This window comes from Marmota marmota, unplaced genomic scaffold, assembly GCF_001458135.2.
Source record: "Marmota marmota marmota unplaced genomic scaffold, marMar, whole genome shotgun sequence".
In the NCBI taxonomy this organism is placed as follows: Eukaryota; Metazoa; Chordata; class Mammalia; order Rodentia; family Sciuridae; genus Marmota; species Marmota marmota.
In genome coordinates, this window is record NW_026000005.1 from 24124176 (window position 1) to 24148164 (window position 23989).

A 23989-nucleotide genomic window follows, 5' to 3' on the forward strand; every position below is an offset into this window, starting at 1 on the left:
TATAGATCCAATGATTATTTTTATACTAGAATAATCTTTCATTATTAATCCATTTGAGTCTTATCTCAAATCAGTTCATCAGTGCTAGCAATTAAAAATAGAAAATGCTTGTGCTCAATTTCAAGAATTAAAAAGAATGCCTTGGGAGCAAGCATTTCTTTTCTGTGGTGAGGATTGTTGGATTCTCCAATTAAAGAAGTCTCCATCCTGGAAATGAGTAGTCAATTATGAAAATTATTTTTGAATAGCCAATTTACATATCCCTAATTGTATTCATTTCTTTTGAAAGACTGAAGTTGGAATTTATGATGTTTTGATTGGTTACCCCCACACTTGTGTTATTAATACTATTGCCAAAAAGGTTCCCCCGATGAATGGGGCTTTGAGTGCCTTTCCTGAATAAATGTTTGAATCATAAGTAGGTTTGTTTTATTTAATGAATGAAAAATATCAAAAGATTTACCAGCAGTTTTCACATTGACACTCGCTGCACTTCATTGAATTGACAGTAGCATCTCTAGCTTCTTCATGAACTTGTGTTGGACTTTTCTGCATCAGCTATTGAGAAACCTATGAAGTTCCTCTATGGTGGGGTAACCTGTTGGCTAATAACGCAGTCTCAGCGGACCTCCCTTTAGGACTTGTCTGTTGTCTGCATGACTAGTACAAATTTTAAAATATTTTGCTGTTATTTAATGAAAAATGACTTGGAGAAGACATTTCATGTTTTTGTATTAATGATAAGCATTCTCTTATATGAAATAAAATTAAGAAGAAAATGGATATAATTAGTTTAAAAATGTGAAGGTTTAGTCTCATTGCATTAGCATCCATTGAAGTTAACCTAGTCCACTCAGAGTCAATCATGAAAGAAAAGAATAACTTGAATAAGCATGGAAAAAATTTGGGTATCTACATATACAAGATAAACACAAACTGTTTACAAACAATCTGTAAGAATGTGGGGATTTAGTTGTGTCTAGAAGGACAGATATAATTGGGATTTTGTAATGTGTCTTAGCCTTTGAGTCTGGAATGTTTATGTTCAACTTTTGTAGATTTAACTTTCATTTTGGGGAACATTCTTGAAACAAAGAGATAATGAAGTCTTTTTAGGGATATTAGAGAAAAGTGGTAAGGGGAAGAGGCAGCCATTTCATTCCTTTAAGAGAGGTAGCCAAAATTGGTTCTCTATTTTAGGAATAGACAAAATAAACAAAAGAACAAACCATTCATTATGTCCTGACCATGGTGTTTATAGACATAATATTATTGAAGAATTAAGAGTTGTGGTACAGTAACATTAAAGTTTCAAGACTGAAGAGGACATTTTCTTTAAAATCAAATAAAGATCACAATCAGCTAGATACAGTGTCCCTTAGATATGTGTGTCCTATAAAGTAATTAGTGTTGTTGGACTTGTTTGTAGCTGATTGCTGTGTTTGACGAACAAGAACCCCTCCACAAGTTTGAGAGCCCCAGCGGAAACCCTGCAGATCGGCAGAGCCCGGATGCTTTTGAGACAGAAGTGGCTGCCCAACTGGCTGCGTTTAAACCAATTGGTGGGGAAATTGAAGTAACCCCTTCTGCTCTGAAATTAGGTACGTGTATTTTTAGTGGTATGCTTTTCCCCTGGTTGAAAACACATCATCTTATTGACTGCGTTGCTTTTATCCTGTTAATAATTTTTTTCTTAAAAAAATGGGTTTTCCTTTTCTCTAAAAAATTATATATATATATAATATATATAATTTATTATATATATTATAATAATATATATAATTTATTATATATATTATAATAATATATATAATTTATTATATATATTATTATAATATATATAATTTATTATATATATTATAATAATATATATAATTTATTATATATATTATAATAATATATTCATTATTTACAGCTGCTGGTGCTCAGGTAAGTATATGCATTTTTTTTCCTTGAACTGAACTGAAGGTGAATCTGAATTGCATGTCCTTGAAGAAATATCAGGGGTGGGGGTGGGGGGAGTCAGACTGTAAATGATGAGGTTGACTATATCCTCTGAGGATCACATAAAAAAAGTTCCTGAAAAAAAAAGTCATTTGGCGGAGCTAAGGGTTACCAAAGAATCCATACTAGAAATAAAGGTCAGTTTCTTTCTTAGCCATCTTCTTTTTCTTCTAATATATATCTCAGACTCTGGGGAAAATATTTTTAAGTTAGTTTTGAAATTCTTTCCTGCTGCTTTATTCAAACAAGGACAATTCATCTGGTGATTTTTCTCAGAATTCTTTTTCATGATATTTGTTTTGAAGGTGTTTGTAGAAAGAGAAAATAGACATTCTTGTAAAGTTTGTAATCAATTTACAACTCCAAGAGAAAAAAACATATCAGTTTTTGGTGATACTTCTTAGAAGTTTAGGTCAGTTCAACAGCATGAAGTTTTTGAAAACCCACCAATATTTTGGTACTTAATATGTATTCCTGTTGAATGTGTTCACACCATTCTGAGAATGTTCAATGCATCTACCAGAGTTTAATTCTCAAACTTGAAGGACAGGCATTTCCCATGTCAAAAAAGGAATCTTACACTTTTGAAAGCACAGCATATGTTTAAAATTGCAAAAACTGTACATAGGACTTACTTTCCCTATTTGAAATAAAATATATACTATTAAGTTGATTTTACATACAACCACACTGAATAACCATATTGTGTCCTGATTTTCTAAAAAGTATCTCAATGTCCTTTTTAAAACAAATCAAATAAAAAATAATGACCTGTGGTCTTCACGATTTTCCTCCATCTTTTGGAAACCCAGCTAGTGAAGCAGTCTGCTGGAGTAAGGGTGTTGGAGGGCTCGGTGGCAGCTTTTCTTCCTCTGGAGCCAGGCTGCTGGCTTCAGCAACCTTGTAGCCTCATCATTTATTTGCATAATGGATGCCTTTTTATCCATTATGCAAATGGCATGAGAGGAAAATTAGGCAGTGAGGGAAGACGAAAGGAGAAAATTGCTCTTGCTTGTTTAGATGTTCTATTTATAAGCAAGTTCTATGGTCTTCAAAAGGCTGCACCTCAGAGTAACCCCTGTGCCTGGAAATTTGTGTTTACCTTTCTCTTATAAGTTTTTTCAGGAGAAAATTTTGTTTTGTTTTGTTTTCCCTTAGCACTTTTGCATTTCTTTGTTTGCACCACCTGAGCAACATTAGCAATGTTGAGTACAAGAAGACAGTGAGCTGAGGTCCCCCTTCTTTAAAATTAGTCTTTCAGTTTTCCCCACACTGACTACAAGACAGGGATAGAAGATAATACTAAATGGGGGACTATATGCCAGGCACTGAGCTGAAGGCAGTGCTCTGAGTAACCTAAACACTTGACTCAGAATGACTCATTTCAGTCCCATGATACCTAATGAGATTTTATTGTTCACACAGCTATTAGGTGACTAAGCCAGAATTTGAACCCTTGATGGTTGCAGTGTCAGGAACCATTTTACTGTTCTGCCTCTGAATAAGCTACTCAAAATATAAAAAGTTGATATAACTTTCCTGGAGTTTACTTTGTGAATATATACCAAAATCTTGAAAAGGCTAACTAAATTCCTTGGCTTGCAAATCCAATTTCACTTAATGACAGATTAAATAATGAGATTAGCTAATACTCACTTTTGGGTGATTAATTGTTGCCTTCCAGCCTTTTGGCCCAAATCCTTGGCATCCTCTCCATCTTCTCTTTTTGCCCCCACCATCCTCCCTTCTGTGCTGCTTAGCTTCCTTGTCCACAGCCAGGGTATAGGCCAGAGATTCATCATCTGTTACATCCTTGCAGAGGCCTCAAATGGACCTTTTCCTTTACAGTGCCTGACCTCTTCAATCCCTGCTGATGCCAGGCTACCTTTCTAAATCTCAGATCTGATTATGCACTCCTCTGCCTAAACAACCTTTGGTGTCTCCCTGTTCTTCCAAGAACCATGTCCAAATTCATTAGCAAGCCAGTGTACATGGTTTCTCTGAATTGGCTGGAGGAATTTGGACAGAGATAATTATAGATTAAAAAAAAAATCATTTCTTCTCCATCTTCATGGTTTAGCAGATTTTTTTTTTCTGGAACTTAAAGAACACAGTAAACACACATTTATCAGGTTTTCAGATACAGAAGTAAAAGAGGAAAGCAAAACAGCCAGCTCTGGTGTACACCCATTCTGTTTTCCTATTCCTGGCCCCAGGGCAGGACTTGGTCATAGGCCACGCATCTCAGGATGGAGTGATATGGTTGGCAATAGATGTAGTGTTTGTGGCTTTTCTGGGAGTGACCCGGTTGGTTGTCAGATCTACACTGAAGTTCCCTCTAGATGCAGAATGCAAGAAGGCAGGCAGAGGAGGACAGGGCTTGTATTCCAGCAACCCACCATGACAGAGTGATTATAAAGTAAAAGTCACTGAACCCCAGGCCTTTGTTTCTATTCCCTACTTAGCTCCCACAGGCCATTGAAACTGGTTAAGGGTACTTCTTCCCTGAGTTCTTTCACCCAGGCTGGAACAGCAGACACAAGGCCTAATTCTTGCTAGTTTTCTCATGATTAAGGCCCATTCAATAAAATACAAATTTTACTCATTGTCTCCTTGTATGTTTTTTTTTACTTAAGGCAAAAGAATTTTTTAAAAATATTAGGAATCAACATATTTTTACATCTAGGCCATGCTGTCACTATAAATTTATCTGTTTTACTGGCTTATGAAATCAAAATATTTTCAATGTTTAGTAAAATTTTTGTATCTCCTTTTTCAACACAAGATAGCTCTGAACAGGGCAGAGGCTGTGGCTCCGTAGCAGAGCGCTTGCCTTGTACATGTGAGGCACTGGGTTTGATCCTCAGCACCACATAAAAATAAATAAACAAAATTGTGTCCATGTATAACTAAAAAATAATTTTAAAAAGATAGCTTTCAACAATATTCTCATAAAAACTAATAACTTTTCCTATATGGTGCATAAAGAGATTGGCCCTCCTATCCTTCCTTTTACCTCCAAGATGAAATACCTTATACACAGGATACTTATTGCATGAAATTCATTTGCACTGGCTCTTTGTGACCTAGCTGCTTCCTCTTTGCCCACCCTTCTTGCTGGCCACCCTTCCATGGCCAACATAACCTGTAAACATCGTGAGTCACTTGCCATTTCCCAAATTGACTACTTTCAAATCTCTGTGCCTTTGCAAGTACTGTTCCGTTTACCTGCCTTGCCCCTGCAATTCTTTTTTATTTTTTAACCTGGTTAAAAAATGCACCTTTTAAGCCCAAACTCAAATATGACCTTGTTTATAAAGACTTGTTCAAATATTTGAGAATAGTACCAGAAATGTACATTAAATATATTTTAAAATATTCATTCAGCAACAAAGAGTCACAAAGGTGAACATCAGAAATCTTCTACCAATCTAAAGAGGTTTGTGGTTTCATGCCCTATATGTTAACAGTGCATATACATATGAAATATATTTAATTAATATATAGGATCTATATTTATACATATATATAAGTATATGTATATATTTAATTGGTAAGCAGAGTTTTAAATCAAGTGGGCAACTGCATAATTCCAACCTCATTTATCTAAATTATTTCCTACCACTCCTTTTCTAATGGAATTAGATTTTTTAATGGAATGACTGAATAGCTGAATTCTGACTTAGTCATAACTAGAATATTATCCTAACACTTTAAGATTCTATGTTTTTTTGAAACTGTCCAATGCCTTTTACCATATACTCTAGATATTGATAACCTAAGAGTTTACTTAAAAGAAGATACACGGTGGACAAAACACCAAGGGTAATAGCAAAAAGTCATATTTACAGAATTCATTTGCATTTTTAAATCACCTAGTTTAAGGATTTTCCAATTCTTGACTATTGAACTAACCCTGTAGTTTTTCTGAGCATATTTCAGTGATTCAACAAATATTTAATTCTAGTGTTTTGAATCAGTGGAACCCCACCTTCAGTTCCCCCAAAGGGATTCTGCAGCCATAGCCTGAGGTTGCCCCAAATCCCTGTCCCTTGAGAAACAGTGACATGGAGCTGGTCCCAGACCAGTATTAGAACTAGCTGTGTGTCCTAGGAAAGTCATTTCACCTGCCTCTATCAGGACAACGTTTTTCTTTTTTCCAAATAAAAAGTAAAGTAGAGTAGGACACATTTGGATTTCTACAGATGTGAAAACTCAGAATCAAGGACATCAGGCTACCATCTCTTGTGTCTTCACCATATTCTCTGGGCCACATTTTCTTATCTATAAAGCAAGTCTATCTTGCTCCAGTGGACTGTGATCATTCCAGGAGTATTTCATTAATACCAAGCTGAGTTTGAATTTAGCTCCATGTTCCTGTCAATTTCCCTCCCATGGTCCAATTAATTAGTAGTTTTATTTTGTGCCTTTTGATAATTTTTCTCAGTGCTTCCTGATTGAAATTTGTTATTTCAAGTTCAAGCTTGCACAAGAAAATATTTCTTTAGTTATAATTATTTTAGCAATGCAATTTCAATAGTGTTTCAAGATAAAAAGAACTTTAAATTTGGCTGTTGCCACTTGTGTGATCTTTGTTACCTAGATGTAAAGCAATCTGATTAAAGTTAGGAGCGAACTAGTATGAGCTTTATTTTCCTCTTTGTGTTAAACTTTGAAGACGAGCTACTTTCTATTTGAAAGTGATTCTTGTTTCTGAGACTTGAAAGGTGCCTCAGATGCTTTATTGTTTCCTTGTGTGTTTGTGCTTCTTCAAAACAGAAATGGAAATTATGATTATGTGTTTGTTATAATATCATTATTTTCAAAACACTGAGTCCCCTCCTCTTTATTTTCAGTAGTTCTCAGAAAATATTGTGTAGCCACAGATTATTGTTGGAAATTGTAACTATTTTCTATCTGATTTTGAATAACTCACCGCACAAAGGAAACATATGGGAACATTTTTCTCAATTCTTAAGGAAACCAAATCCCTTTATGGCAGTGATCCTCAGGAAAACATAAAGAAGGAGGAAGTTTATTCCTTTAATTAGGCTGCAGTGTCTAAGTAGCTGCTGTGCCCATAATGTGAGTTTAAGTATTGGCATCTGATCCTAGACAAACACACTCACACCACACACATAGCAGAACTTAAGCTCAGGGATGGGTTGTGCTTCTGATGGAGCCTTTGAATTCTCACTACAAAGCACGTAAGCACGTAGGGTTCCTTATTGCTGGAAGCTCTGCTGTTGGCTTCAAACCCAGGGTTAAAATTACCAAGGAACTGAGGTCGTTTGCTTGGATGAATCCATAAGTCATAATTTGGTCATTGCGTTTCATCCTATTTGTTTGCTGTTGAGGCTGATTATTCAAAAGTTAGTAGCTATAGAATAGCTTTTCTTTTCTTCTTTCTTCCCTGGAAGTCTGGTGTTTTTTTTTTTTTTTCCATGCAGGCTTAGATGAATGATGTTGTAATTAGCTATGGTAACCTTGCTAAGCTATCATCAATCAGTCATAGCCATATAGTCAACAAAATGTGTGTGTGTTTTCTGGCAAGTCAATCAGGACTAAGAAGGTGACAGCATTTCTAACCTATTTTGGGCACCATTCTTCTTTTGCTATTGTTGCTTTAGTTTTTATTTTCAGAATAGGTGAAGGGTTGCTTTGGGAAATAAACATGAGTGTGTTCACTAAATATCCAAATTTTTGAAAATACTTTGGTAAAGGGCCAAAGATGCTATTTAATTGAAAGAATGAAGTCAATGCCTGAAGACAAGCAGCTGCTAACAAATATTAGAAGTTAATCACCATACAGGAGTAATTTTTGTTTGTCTTGAGGGAAGTCCAAATAGGACTAATATTTTTAATATGCAGTTTTTAATATACCTGACATTTCCTCCTCTTGTGCAGCATATCTATTGGCTAAATTTGGCACCTAAATTGGTAATAAGTCGGTCATGCTCTGATAGAAAATCCAGAGGGAATTTACATAGAACCAAAAGTATAAGAGAGCACCTGAAAAGCAAGCTTTCATTCTTGTTCCTTCTCAGCTGTATTTTATCAGTAGATTATATGACCTCTAAAAAAACACAAGAGTTCGCCATCTCCCCTTTGGCCTCTTACTGATGCTGGACCCACACTGAGATGGAGTCTGCAGATCCTCTAATAAACAAACCGAATGAAAGGTCACCTTTCCTACTGTTCATTTGATATTAGACCCCTGGGTTTTTAAGCCTCTTTTGCAGATTGCTTTTTATGGTAAGGCCAGTAAGGCCGTGTTTACAGAGGCCTTGTCCCTAAGTAGTGAAAATATTCTCAGTAATGCTGTCATATTCACCTTCTTATACTGCCCTGTACTCCTGATAAAATGATTTTTGTGGTGTGTCCTCTTAATAAAAGAAAGAGAAGAAACAAACAAAACCCAATTCATGCACCCACTATTTCTTCTCCCCCAGTTTTAGGTATTTGTGAGGCAGCTCAGCCCGACCATGGAGAATTGCCCTTTGGTCTCTCTGTGGAGCCTACCAGTGTTTATTGTTGCATGCTTTTATATGTCTATTATAGCATGCTTTTGAATATCTTACCTATATTAAAATTTGTTAAATACATCTCAAATTTTAAACCTGTAAATCTTTGTGGCCATAAAATAGATTACATTTTCTCATAAATTTCTAATCACCCCTAAACAAATTATTCATAACCAACCTGATTTTCTTCTGCAATTTGTATTTCAGCAGTCTTGCTAAGATTTCAATATAGGGTAGAGTCTTTTCCTCTGACAGAAATATAAGGTTTAGCCGTTTGGAATTTCTTTCCCCAAGAGTATGCACGTGGGCACATTCACATGATTCTTATTTTCTTTATGCCCAGATGCGCAAAGAAAAAACTCACTAATTTAATTATTTACAGAAGATCCATCTTAAGGACAAGTCACTCAGAGTTGGACACGCTTTTGTGACTGGCTCAGGATTTTCTCATTTGCTTTGTCTGATAAAGTTATGTGATAAATTATGCCCCAATATATACACATTTGGCTATTTCCCTTTTTTGTACCCTATTTGAAACTTTAACCAATACCTTGGTTTGGTCCAATGAAAGTAAAAAAATACAGAAACAGCTTGATCTGTTCATTCTCACATCCAAGGCGATAAGGAAAGTGACAGCCTGTGCTTAGCAATGGCCTTAAAAATAAGCCCTCTTTTGTTTACCATTCTTTTAATATTTACCAGATAAAGGAGCAGGACCTCCCAGACAGCCCCACCACACCCTGTCTATTTATCTCTGAAACAATGTATCCTTCCTCTGGAACCCAGAAATAGCCCTCATTCTGTTTGTTCATTTACTTGATGAGAAAGTTTTTGAGAGCTATCAGAAAATACAGGTAACCTTCTAAAATACCAAAATAAATTCTGATCACTGTTTTGTGTAAACATGAGACTGTGTGTAAACTGCTCAAGCTCCTTTACAGATGGAAGAAATTTGGGACTTTATGCCCCCCCCCACCCCGTGTATAAAAATTAGAGGAAAGGAAATTATGTGGTACATCTTATTTTCCTTTTGTTTAGATGGAAGACTGGGCTATAGTAACTGAATGCATGTATGTGGAATATATTGCGATCAAAGAAAATGAATAGGCTCTTTGCCTTGCCACAACCTATTTGAAATCTTAACACATATATTTGGTATCTTAAGATAATATTGACTAAAATAAGCCATGACTTCAATGTCCATATTTCTTAAAACTGTTAGGAAAGATGACATTTCTAAAGTCTTTTTGCACTATTTGTACTAAAAAAATGGCTACATAGCAGCAAGCTGAGTGGCCTGGTGTCATCTGGGTGCTGTGTAATTGTGATGATCAATTAAACTCTACTTGTGTTTTTAAAACAAATAGACTCTCTTCCCCCCAGAGATCTGAAAGCATGAGGCAAACTTCTTGTTTTAGTCACAGTTCAGGAATAATGTCCTTTGACCTCATGACTTTAATTCTGTGTTACAGTTAACTGCCTCTGTGGCAGAGGGTTTAGCATCTGCATAGCTAACATCTGCTCTTTTAAGAAGATTGGGCTTAAGAGTCTAGCTATAGAAATCAGTATATCTGGTGTCAATGCTAGAAAAAATGGTGATGTGCCTGTCACAGGCTTCAGTTAATCAATAATTATTTATTGATGGCCTGGTAGATGAAAAGCATTCTGCCAGGCTACCAGAGGAATATAAAATAACATAAGTCATAAACTCATTCCCCAGCATCTTGCAATCTCGTTGACTTTAAATAAATTACAAGGTGATTTTCTTAACTTTGTTAAGATTCCATTTTTTAAAATTTATTACTGTTGTTTTAATACTGCAGAACATACAATGACAAAACCTTATAGATGAAAAGATCTTGCCTCATAAGTTAATTAAGATGCTCACAAATGCTTTATGTGTGTGCTATTAGTCATGTGCAATTTCTCCCCATAGCTTGGTTAATTGTCTTTTATTTGGGTCTTCAGTTGATGGAGAGGTAAATGGCAATAAAATTTCAAATTTTTAGTCTGATTGTGATATTCCAATATTCGAATCTTTGTGACTCTCTGGTTTTGGACAGTGTTGACTTTATCTCCAAATTAGCAGTAAGAAATATCTGAGATTCCCAAGACCTTCCACAACCCCCAGTCCTGTCCTTTGCTGCCCAAATGAGGTCTCCACAAATCACATGGCTTGATAGTTGATTCTGTCTGTCTGCCCATACATCCATGTATCCATCCATTCACATATCCATCCATCCTTCTCTCTAAAGACACTCCAGTCAAATTCGGACTTTTAATTTTAGGTAGTGAATATGGAGCCCAGATTCCTACTCTGGTTAGCCTAGCAGGTGCACTATTGATAAGAATTAATTCTTCCTAAAAAGAAAGTAGATGTCTGGGACCTACTCTTAACTACCTTTTCACTAAGCCCCATGTAAATCACTGACTAGGCACCCCAAGAGTGATCTTTCCTGCTTCCAACCTGTATACTACCTCACCCTAATTTATTTGTGAGTTACAGAGAGGTTTAAGCAAATTATGTTTTCAGTCCCTCTAATCATCATTCCCTGGTTTAGGGTCTAGATTAGTTAAACATGATTGTCCTGTATGTGAACTGTTCTACATTCTGCACTGCATTGCAAAGGAGACACTTAGAAGATTACCTTGGAGAAGTTTGGAGAATAAGTTTCACATCCTTTTTCCTCTTTCAGACCAATGATCACCTTTAAGAATTTGCTCAAAAATTAATTTTCTTTAAAGGACCTTCCCTTAATGCCTTTTTTCTTATTATTAAATAAATATGATGTTTAGCATTTGTTTGGTCATTTCCACCCATTTGACATCGTAATGTTCTGTCATTTCAGTAAGTTGAAGACTGACATGAGGTCGGTAAATGTTCTCTTAGAATTCTTCTTGAAAATATTTTTCCCCTAATACTCAAAGTATTTAATTTTATTTCTTCTCTAATATCTTGATAATGTAAGCAAAGAATAGTTTATTTCCCCCAAAAAAAATAACAAATGGAGAAGGACAGAGATGACAAAGCATTATGTGTTTACTCCACAGTAGTGTAGTGTGGAAATTAAGAATACAAGCCCTAAGGCACATCTTCCTGATCATATATGGCTCTGCCCCATATGGGGAAGTTACTTCACCACACTGTGTCTGTTTCCTCACTTATTAAACTGGAGTATTATTAATAAATATCTGATTGGGTTATAGCAAGTGCATTTATATGAGTATATCAATGTAAAATGCTTAGAATGGTGCCTGCCATACCAAAACTAGTCACTGTTCTTATTTTCATCATTATGTTGGTCACCTGGAAGAAGAAATCTAAAATCTCTTTGTGTTCATGCAATACATCTTTGGATCTGATCCTTAGTTCTCCCCATTTCCCATGTTTCACTTTCAACCCATCTTTGTCTCAAATACAGGTTCTGGCCATCTTACACTCTCCTTTAAACCATAAAATTAAATTTTTTTGTTTTCCTTCTTTTTAGGCATACAAGATAAATGGTAAAATAGTTTACTGAAACCAAAACAATAGTCAGGGACATTAATCAGAATAGTATAATAGCTGCAGAGGCTTCAAACAATACCTTTATGCTTGTTTTTAGAGATTTGTAGAAGAGTAATTGCTTTGGTCCTTTTAATCTTTTTCTTCTTTTTAACTCAAATATGGGTTACTTTTATTTCCTTCTCCTGACTTATCATAAAGTTCATAAAAATTTTCTTTCGCAATTGGTAAATGCATGTTGTCCATGTTGAAGAGTACCTTTACACAAGGGAATAAGAATACTTTTAAAATTAGCTTAAGTGAATTAAGATTAGCTATGATTACCCATATCTATTATGCATGGATCTGCCCCCAAATCCACCTTTAATCAAGCTCCCAAATACCAGGGCTTGGAAAAAACAGGACTTAGATGCCAGTTCGCACTAGCAACTTCCCTTCTTGGCCCACAAATCTTAGAAACAGTGTGCCCTCAAAAATACTTTGCAGTACCCTAAAAATGCTAGCTCATATTTCACACCAATACCAACTCAGTCCAGAACTCAGAATATTTAAGGTCAAGCTTAGAGAATGACCTTAATGTTTTCCAGTCAAATCTTTTGAAACAAATAAAGACCCATTATCGTTGCCCATAAATGATATGCAACAATTCAGAACTAAATAGACTGTGCATTTTCTCAGGACTTAATTTAATACAGACCTAAAAAGGAATTAGTCATTGTATCAAATAAAAATTAATCTATTTTATAAATTGCAAAATACTCTGTAGGGCTTGTTTTTTAGTTTGTTTGATTTTACTTGAGGGGAAAAATTTCAAATTGCATGTCTAAAAGGAGATCGGATATAATTACCTAAATGTAGAACAACTGAAAATATTTCACCTAAGATATGCAAATAATTTTTGTCTTATTCTTCTTGGATTATCTGGATAATTGCCTCCATTTTCCACCTGAGTTAGTATAAGCAGACAAAGGTTGAAAATTTTTCAGGAAGTTGTTACTGTTTTTTTTTTTTTGTTGTTTGTTTGTTTGTATGTTTTCCCTTTTCAGAGTGGCTGGAAGGCGAAAGTGATAATACTGTGAAATTTTGGTATGGTCAATATAATTTTGGTTATTCAGCATGTGGTTGGACTTGATTTTCAAATACTGTGTAAGAATTTCCTTATTTGGTTGTTGCATTCTGAAATAATTTTGGCATTACTAAATCATGAGCAAGAATTGTTAATTTTATACCGGTGTCCTAACCACTTGAATGTGTCTTTTGGGTTGACATTCATACAGTTTCAGACTAAGACTTTAGTAAACAAGATACCCCCAAATGTGCATGAATGTGAGTGTGTGTGTGTGTGTGTATGTGTGTGTGTATGTATGTAGAGTAAGGAGAAGTAAATTTAGTCAATGATTAGGAGGAGATAATTCAGCCTGTGTGAAGAAAATATGAAAGCATTTTTTACCTAAATAAAAATTATAAAAAATTTTTTTAAGATTTGAGAAAATTGTCACTGTATTCATAATTTAGTGGTTAGATTAGAAAAATAATTAATAAAAGATGCATTTCTTTCCAAAAAGGACTTGACTTACATTATTTGACAAGTATTAATAGATCTTTGTTAAAACATATTCATAATAGTCAAGATTTTTCAATCTTCCCATTAGTCAGTTGAGAATAATTAGTTTTCACATATGTGTGGTTGTATAAATTCTGCTACTTTATCACTGCAATTACTGGAGTTTCATACTGAGAATGGAGTGGACTTACAATGTAATAGCACATGAGGGAAAATGTGGCAAAATGATTTCATGGAGTTTTAAATTCAGGTTGGTGACAGCCAGACCCCTAGGAGAAGTAGAACTTTCTTTCTGTACTTAATATGAATAACATTAATAATAAAGATAAGTTTGCATGTAACAGATAATCCACAAAGGGGTACCATTGGATACCTGAGTTGTCAGTTATTTGGAGAAGTGTTTAATTCAGTAGCAAGAAGTTGAGTGGGCTTGAAACTTGAAGAAGGGGCTTTCTCCTCCTTGAGGACTAGATGCTGTGCTTAGAAAGAGAAGGACCACTAGAACCTTGCACATGTGCAGCTCTAACCCCGCTTTCCACTTACCCCAAGCACTCAGATATGGTTTTAATGAGGTGGAACTCTGAAGCAAGAGTCCTGTGTAAGTGTCGAGCTCATGTCTGATGTAGGGAACATAAGGGAGGTGTGGAATAATCATCTGGGAACAGAAATATTTTTTCACCTCTGTTCTACTTCTACCCCAGACAACTTCACAGTGACTTAATTCACTAAGCACCCAACCAAACCACTTAGCACAAAATATTTTATACTCTCGCCAGCTGCCCGCGCTGACGAGATGAACTGGGTTCAAAGGAGCTGGCTGTAAATTTAAACTAAGAAAACGGGAGAAGAAATCACACAACACATGGACATGAGTTTCTCAGATAGAGGGTGGGACTGCTCTGTGACCTCAAGGGTCCTTTTCCACGCTGGAAGGCAAGAGGGCAAGAGAGGGAGTGCACCTGGAACCCCTCTATATATTAGGAAAAAGACATTTGATAGAATATTCCACCCAAATAAGGCAGGGGACCATGTTTCAAAAGGGGGTTTGCCCAATCCCTTTGGATAACGCTCAAGCCCAGAGCTGAAGTACTTCCTTGCTGAGCAAAGATAAGGGCCACTTGCTTCACACAGCGTGTGCCTACGATGCCAGTCCAATACCCCCTTTACTCAAGGCTGAGGGGAGGTGCTTAGCTCATGCATGGGGCAGCCCCCTACATTATGCCATATTTGGCTTATCTCACGATGACTGTAGGCATTGACCCAAATTCAGTAATATTATAGGGTTCCAGGTTAAGAACCTGTCTAACTTTTAGTATCTTGAATTCTCTCTTCTCCCTCCTTTCTCTCTCTTTATTCTTCCTTTTGACCCCTTCTCCATTCCTTCCTTACAGTCTCTTCCCTTTCTTCCTTTTCTTTCCAGTTTGCCATCTCATTCTACTTTCCTTCTTTTGACAATTAGATTAAAGTGCAAACAACAAAACTAAATAATAGTACTCCTCTTTCTGAAGAATTATAAACTGTATGAACTTGAATAGTAGGACTAAGGATCAAGTGGTTGTGTGAAGACTGTAGAGATATCAAGAGGCAAATTATATGGAAGAGAAATGTTTTAAAATTGACAGAGAGTGTGTGAAGTCACGACCTCAAGGGAATATGCACAATTTATTGAAGACTTTGCCAAAAAACAACAAAGAGGAAATTGCAATATGTTTGTGTACTTGCCCTGACCACAGGCATGGTGCCTGGAGTTTGACCAAATGGCTGAAAATGCACTGAGTTTCTTCCATTTTATCTAACATCAATAGCAGAGCACCACCCCCCATGCCAACTTAGTTATATGTAAAGAATCAGTTAAAAAAAAAAAAAGGAAAGAACTGATAGAGCCCTGTGGGCCTAGCTGGCTTCATTTGTGGGGAAGATGTGTCAAGGGTTAGGGAGGTGTGTATGAAATCAAGGAAAGAGGTGAGGATGGAGGAAATATATAGACGGCATAGAAAGGGGTTTAAACTGTGTCCATCTGCTAGGGACCATCTTAAGTGTGTCCAGTCTTTTGCATTTTATGCTGACTTTGATAGTTGCCCTCTATTGGCAAATCAATTGTGATTGGATTTCTTTAGCTCACTTGCTCCTGTCAGATGTCATTGCTGATTGGAAGGACACCTCACAGCCTGCAGGTAGGTAAGTCAATCCATTGTGTCAAAAGCACAAGAAATAACAATATAAAATCAAGCTGCTGAATCATCCTTCTTTATAATATGTGTGGAACTATGAAGTGTTATAGGCAGAGCAAATCAACCCTAAGTGTGATTTATCTCAACATTGGCAATTATTAATTTGTAGTAATCATCACTTTCCCTCCCATAAATCACAACCTTGCCTTGTGCTCTTCAATCTACTTTTGTAATACATCAAACCAAATGTAAAATCCAGTATGACAGCCTCTCAAATGGTGATGTTCCTTTTTTGGTAGGTCTCAGATATCTATTTATGAATAAGAGGAAATCATGGAACAATTAAAATCTTTGACAAGTTTATATTTCTAAAGTATGCAATTAATATTATTGCATTACTTATAACATTCTAAAATTATTTTTTAAATTTCAAGGTGAGGATTATTCAAAGCATCTAAGCCAGTTCTGTGGTGTTTTAAAAAATCTCTTTGGCAAAAATTCATAATGTGATAGCAGCAAGAAGGATAATTGTCATTGGAATGACCTTTTCAGTGAGTAATTTGACAGACACTTGATAGACAACATTCTCCCATCTCTCAGACAATCTTTTACCACCTGCCATAAAATGCAAGAGCCAAATTTTAACTCCAGAGATAAGATTCTCAATAGTCATTTGTTGCATATCTCCCTCAGTGCAGTTCCACAAATTTTGAATGCTCTTTTTCTTTTCAAGGTATTTTTCATTACCTGGAGAAAATGTTTCCTATAGGGAGATATTCTAAAACAATAGTACAGGTGCTGAATCAAATTTCCCAGGTGTGTAAGGACTCTCTAAGGTTGCTAAATAGTATTGGTTTGGTGTATTATTAAATGGCACTCCAGTGTCCTATAAGTTTATACAACTTTCAAAGGTATCTTTCTGTATAACAAGAGAATAGCTTCGACTTTGAAAAAATGTGGACTACAAAATCCTCAGTTGAATTATTCCAAAATAAAAAAAATAAAAAAACAAAAACAAACAAGCAAAAAAAAAAAAAAAAAAAAGGAGCAAACACTTACTGGTGAAATGAAGGCAATCAATTTGCAAACAAAAGTGTTTTTAAAATGTAGCCCTGGAGTAACATGCAGATCCTACTACTATTCCTATGGGGGGAAAATATTTTGAAAAATATTTTCTCTTGAATTATGAAAGTACCACCAGAATGGAATACTTGTTGATTAATACAACATGTGCTTTCATTAAGAATGTCTCATATCATTTCCTTTATCAAAGAATAATTTCTCTGCAGTTTGGAGACACAAATTATAAAGATGGTACATACTTGATTTGTGTATGTCAGTTTTTTTCTTTCTAGAAGGTAAGTCTATGAACTCCAGGACATTGTCTTTTTTGCACACTGTTGTATCTTTAACCCCTGGAACAATGCCTGATGTATAATAGTAAATATTTCTCAATGAATGCATGAACAAATCCAATTAACAAATAAACCACTAAGTAGATTTTTATCTTTTTCTTCATAAATTCTTTCCAGTGTTTTAAGACTGAGGCCTTTTCATTCAGTCTTTGCAAATTGACTGGGACTCAATCTTATTTTGCTGCTTCCCATACAACAAAAATGTTAAACATGTGTCAGCAAAAGTTAGAAACATTATCTGCAAATCCCACATGGGCAGGTGGTTTCATTCCATTAGCTTCTTTCTGGGAGTTCATGGGTTTGTCAATATTAATCCAGCTGACAAGCAGAATCCAAAAGGTGACACTTTTAAAATGCTGAAAAAAAGAGGGATTGTTAAGATGGAAAGGAAAAAAATCAGGTTCAGGGCAAGAGGTGGTTAGATGAGAATCTGGCAAGAAGAGAAAAAGAGAAAAGGAAAGGGAGAGAACCTAGAGTCCAGAGGATGAGGACATTTAGGGGAGGGCACATCTTTGGAGAAGTTCTGGAAAAAGAAAAATGAACTGATCAAGGTATACCACGGAGATAAAAAGCTGGGGTCAAGCAGAAGGCACTAGCAGTTTACGCATGATAAACCCTGCCTCATTACCAGTTTAATTTTGCCATTTGGGGAATATTGAAAGCCCAATAAATAATCAACAATGCCTTCACTTTCTCCAGGAACAAATTTTCGACCTAAATAACTATATGTGGCAGAGAAGGGGGGTAAAGACAATCAAGAATTTTAGATTTAGAAATGATTCTTCATGCCATATTCCTGAACTGGCTTAGTTTTCACTCACATTTAGAATAAAGACAAGCTAAGTTTACAAGAATTAGCATGTTCATGTTATTGAATGTCATTCCCTGACACACACACCCCAAGAAAATTTAATCTTGAGTGTAAACTACTTGACAATTGTTTTAACAGCCTTATTAATATTTGTACACACAATATCTTTGAATGATGCCATGAAATAAACAACATAAAATGTATTATCCTACTTTATTGCATATACATAATTATGGTTAAAAAACACCTTGAAAGAAGAATTTCCTACACCACAACTGAGGTGTTCTGACTGTTGATATGGAGCTAATTCTCCTACTGTTTGGTCATCTGCCATCTACCTGCTCTATAATGTAGATCAGGCATTAATGCTAAAGATGAAGGGAACCTGAGGCAGCTTTTTTATTCATTTTTTATTCAGCTATTCATTTGTTCATCAAGGAATATTTACCGGGTGCCACATGTTCCAGGCAGAGTTACATAGTAGACTTGTAGCAGTGCACAAGGTAGCAGTGTCCTTACGCTGTCACAAGCAGCCTATTAGAGGAAATAGTAGCAAAAAAGATTTAAGTCTTATTCAAGGGACCTACAGATTACCATAGAAACACTGGGTGGATTCCGTTAACCTAAGAAGAAACTGGGTGGGAGGTCCAGAGAAAGTGTCTTAGAAGAAGTGAGACAGGCCAATGAACATGGAAAGAATATTCCAGAAAAAAAGCACAGCATTGCATGTTCAAGGAAATGAAAACATCTGAGGATAACTGCCATGAAAAAACTCCAAGAGTGGGAGAAAATAAGAAGAAAAATTATGGTGAGAAATGCCTCCAATCTAGGAGGCAACCATATCAAAAAGGTCCCAAATAGCTATGGTGAAGAGCCAGGACACTAACCTAGAAGCCATTAAAAGTTTATTTTATTTTTTTTTTTGTATTTCTGTTTGTTTGTTTGTTATCAAATATTAAATTGATAGAAATGATTTTTCTGAAATTTCATGTAAGGTAGGAAGAGTAGCAATGCAGTGAGCACCCATATACCCAACACCTCTGTTGAAATAAACACATTATTACCATTATCTTTGAAGTCCTCATTGTACCCCTAGCCAATTCCACCTATTTAACTTTTCAAAGCACTTTACCATGTACTTCTTTATTCCTAAGGATTATATTTTTTTATAGTTTTGTATGACTTGGAACTCTGTAAATTCAATTATAATGTGAAAAATTTTCTGCAACTTGCTTTTTCTTCTTAAGGCTGTCTTCCTGAGGAGCATCTTGTTAAAAGTAGCTGGTACCCATTAATTTCACTGTTGTGCAGGTTTACAGTTTTTCTTCTGATGTACATTGTGTTATTTCCAGGTTTTTGTTCTGCATTATGACTGTAGACCTTCTTCTCCATATATGTGTAACAGTTTGGTATAACAATTTTCTCTAGGAAATATACCTCAAAAAGAAATTGTTGATTGATGGAGTATGTTACTTTTAAAATATGCTAGATAATTCAAAATTGCTTCCCTCAGTAAGTTTACCAAAATTTTAACCATTAAGTGTAAAATAGAATTCAATTTTCTACATGGTCAGCAAACTATTTAATATAATATAGCTAGATTTTTTAAAAAAAAATCCTGTTTGGGGGATGTGAAGTGCTTTATTTTAGTTGAGCTTAGCATCTTTTAATATTATTATTGGTCATTAACTTTTATGTGATGTTCCTGTTGACTTTTTCCCATTTTTCTACTTTTTCATGTTGATTTGGAGGAATTCTTGGCATGATCAGAGTATCAATCATTTGTAGATAATATACATTACAAATGTCTTCTCCCATTTGATTTATCTTTTTATTCTTACAAATGTTTTGATGTTAGGACTTATTGGTTTTAATAGATTCAAATTTATCAAACTTCTTCTTTGTGTTTGGATATTTTATATCTTACTTTAAATGTCTTTCCCTATCTAAAAGTCAAAGATTCTTTTACTTTTTGTAAAAATTTTACAACTTTTTCTGTTTAAATTTTTAAAGTACCTAGGTTAAATTTTTTTTGCACATGGTGTGAGACAGGAGTACATTTTTTTCCTCCATACATATGGTTAATTGCCAGGTATCATGTATTATAAAGTCTCAATTCTCTACTAGTTCAGGCAACTAGTTCTGTCAAATTCAAATTTCTTAATATTTCTGTGTCTGTTTCTGGATGCTCTAAATTATTTCATTTGTCATTCTGTCCATTCCTATGCTAATGCTGTGCTCTCTTAATTAGTACAGCTCTAACAGAGCCCATGGTATCTGTCAAGGCCTGTCCTCCATGTTATCCATCTTCTATAGGAGTGGCCGGGTTATTCTTGACCTTTTGTTCTTTCATTTAAATTTTAGAACTGTTGAGTCTCAGAATCAAAAGCCTGTTGGATTTTAATGGAAATTGAATTTGATCTATATGTTAATTGATATCTTTATGATATTGAGTCTTTAAATCAGTGATCATGCTATATTTTCTTTCCATTTATTAACATTCTCCCTCTTCCCCTTCAGTAATGGTTGATGATCTCCTCACAAAGATTTTGCTCTGATTTGAGTTTATTTCTGAATACCTGATATTTTGTTTGCTAATATAAAAATATTATTGAAATTTTTCTAGTCATTGCTGGCATGTAGAAATTCAACTGATTTTTTTAAGTCAGAAAATTTCCTAAAGACTTTTGTGAACTTTGATAATTTAATTGAGTTTCTACTAGGTATTTTACACAATCATATCATCTGTGAGTGCTTTATTTAATCTTTTCAAATTCTTTTATGTCTTCACTAATACTTCTAGTTTTCTTTCTTGCCTTAGTATGCTCATATGTCCAATGTCAAATAGAAGTGATGAGACAGGAGATTTTATTTAAAATATTAATAAAAATTTGCTCAGCTTTTTAGCCTTGATTGTGATTTTGCTATACACATATATGTAAATAAATATATGCAATTTTCATCATTTTATGTCTGTATACTTAATTTTTACATTTATGCAAAATTATTTGTTCTGTAAACATTGGTGTAATTGTAAAACATTTAAAATATTGTGAGTATATTATTATTCACAGTCAAAACTGAATAGTTTAGTGAATTCTCATTTTCCTATCAGGAATATGAATAAGATCACTTGCTGTCACCAAGTCTATTCAATGCAGCACTGGTACACTTAAAATGGTAAGGCAAGAAAGACATGAAGATTACAAAATAAATGAGAGAACTATTTTCAGGCTGAGGAAGTTTCTGTAATTCCTGGGAACTAAATGTTTTTGGCATGAATGAGAATTTTGATACACATTTTTTTCTATGTTCACTATAGTGATTAAATATTCTTATCCTTTTACTCTATTAATATGATGAATTACATTGATTACTTCTTCAAATTTAAATCAAACCTGCATTCCTACGGTTTCCCCAATTTGGTAATATTCTATTTTTTTAAGTGTTGCTAAATTCAGTTTGCTAATATTTTTCTTGAGGACTTCTATACTGTGTTTTCAAGTGAGATTGTTCTAGTCTGGTTGCAGATGTTTGATCAGGGTAGAGATCTGCTCAGTTTGAAGTTTAGCTGTAGGTAGCATAGATCATTTATGCAAGCATGTGCAAGCATTAAATTTATAGAGAACTCTTGATTATCAGATTGCAAGGTTCTCTCCAACCCTAAAATGTGATTGTTCTATAATTTAATATTACAATGTACTCTGTGCTGTTTTTCCATAGCACTTATCCATGTCTAACAAAGTAACAATTTATTTTTATGTTTGTTGTCTTATAATGGAAGCTTTTGGAGAGCTCAGATTTCTGACTTGTGTTCTTCCTTTGTGGTGTAGTGTCTGGTACATAGCAGATCTTTGCCATCGTTATTTCTGTCATTGCTACCAAGTCCTGAGGAAGGCTCAGAGATGGAAGAGATGGCTGACATTGTTCCATCAAGTAGAAGAATTCTTCAAAAGATGATAGTCTCTTGAGGATGATTTTTTTTAAACATTACCTCAGAATTTCCATTGTTCTATACTTTCTGAAGTTAATTTATGAAACATTTTCTACTTTTCTCAGGAACCTGCAACAGAATGCACAAAGAAACTATTGAAAATTGATTTCTGAACTTGGAAAATATTCTTTGTCAGTCTTGCCTCATAATAATGCCAGGTGCACGCAATCTTTTCTTTCCACTGGAGATGAAAACGTTTTCCCTGTGAAGTTTAAACTTAATTCCAGAGTTCCAATCTCATCGACAACCATTCTCTGTTTCCCCTATATATTAAAGTGGTATTCTTAATTGCTGCAATATTCACAAGGAGGCCATTGGAACTGAGTAGTGCTCTCAGCTGAAATAGAGAATAGTAAGTGATAAAGATAAAGTGATGCTGAGAACTACCTGATTTACTTCAGTGAATTCCATCTTTTTCAGGAGGCAAGTGGTACATAATACATTTACCTGAACTTTCAAAGTGATGAGGAAAATGTTTGGTATGCATTCAAGATCCAGAGAAACTTTGAAGTTTTATAGCAATAGAGTAGCATTCAGAAGAATATTTTATTTACTTACAGGATATAAGGGAAGTATACATTTTGAGTTCTTTTAATCTGGGGGTTTGCAGAATTGTTATCACTGAGAAATATAAGTACTGCTCATGTCAAAGTATACTTTTCTTTTGCTCCTTGTGCCTTTGCAGAAAAAGTGTGCATCTTTTGTGATAAATTGGGCAGCTTTGTGTGTTATTACTGAAACTTTTACTGGAATGTTATCATATAAATCATTGACTGACTAGAGTACATGCTGCATTATGGAAAAGTTCTGGACAGTACAATCTTAACAATAAGCCCTTTCCTGCCTTAATGGGTCCAGTGATGCACAGCTTGATTTGTGATGGTAGGCATGCTAAATTATGTTTTCAGTGTAGCTGTAGCCTTGTGTTTTATACTGTGTGACCCTGTTCAGGTGTCACATATAAAACCTGTTGCTGATATTTATTGAGTGTGTCTAGTTGTCCATGGACTAGATAAGATTTCTGCTACCAGCTCATGCTAAAGAAGTAACCTTTCTTTGTTCTGGTTTTATTGGTTTTCTTAAGAATTTCACATTTGTTTTATTTTATATGATGTATGTCTCAGATATATGGCACAGGCACATATAAGGTGACCACTCTTTTTCCAAGTGAGAATACAAAAAATTCTTTAAAATATAGTATATGAAATAGCCAAATATCTATTTAAGTTTAATTTGTTAACTTACTAAGGTATACATTTTTGGGCCAGGAACCATGGCAACACCTCTGTAATACCAGCTATTCAGGTGGCTGAGGTAGGAGTGTCATAAATCCAAGACTAGCTTAAGCAATTTAGCAAGACCCTGTTCAAAATTAAAAAATAAAATGGGCTGGAGGTAGATTAGTGGTAAACCACCCTGGGTTCAATCCCCAGTTGCACACACCCAAAATAGAAGGGGTAGGGATGCAGCTCAGTGACTGACCACTCCTGAGTTCATTTCCTAATACCATAAATAAATAAACAAATAAATATGTTTTGTATAATCCCATGTATACATTTTAGTTTACAACCATTGATCTTTCCATGATACCATTTTACATTCATCATAGTCAAATTTATCACATTTATCAATAATATTAATGCTGTGTTATTGCATAAACAAGTTTTCATCTTTTATTCTGGTTTTCTGACTACATCCTTCTTACTTCCATCCATATTGTTTTAGATAGTAAACCTTTTAAATCTATGGAAGATAGTCACTAGAAATTCCATCCTGATCATCCCATGCTTAACAGTAGGGATGTAAGGGGGTTTGTTTTGTTCTGTTCTCTATATAGGTGTATCTTTGTGATTTCCACTTTACTGTATTACTTTATACATTCCTCTTTAAATGAATATTTACAAGAACAATTGTGAGAGAAAACTGCAGGAATGCTAACTCTGCTATATATATATATATATATATATATATATATATATATATATATATATATATAGATGA

The 23989-nt window shown here is 34.8% G+C and overlaps 1 protein-coding gene across 3 annotated transcripts in view; it reads left to right on the top strand.

The window, feature by feature from the left end:
* The window catches only part of Pard3b (par-3 family cell polarity regulator beta), a 981002-nt gene that overhangs the window by 366863 nt on the left and 590150 nt on the right, over positions 1-23989 (top strand). For all 3 annotated transcript variants that reach the window (XM_048808385.1, XM_048808386.1, XM_015481294.2), the window contains one exon: positions 1430-1601. In XM_048808385.1, the coding sequence (XP_048664342.1) occupies positions 1430-1601 (172 nt within the window). The remainder of the gene's footprint in view (positions 1-1429; positions 1602-23989) is intronic.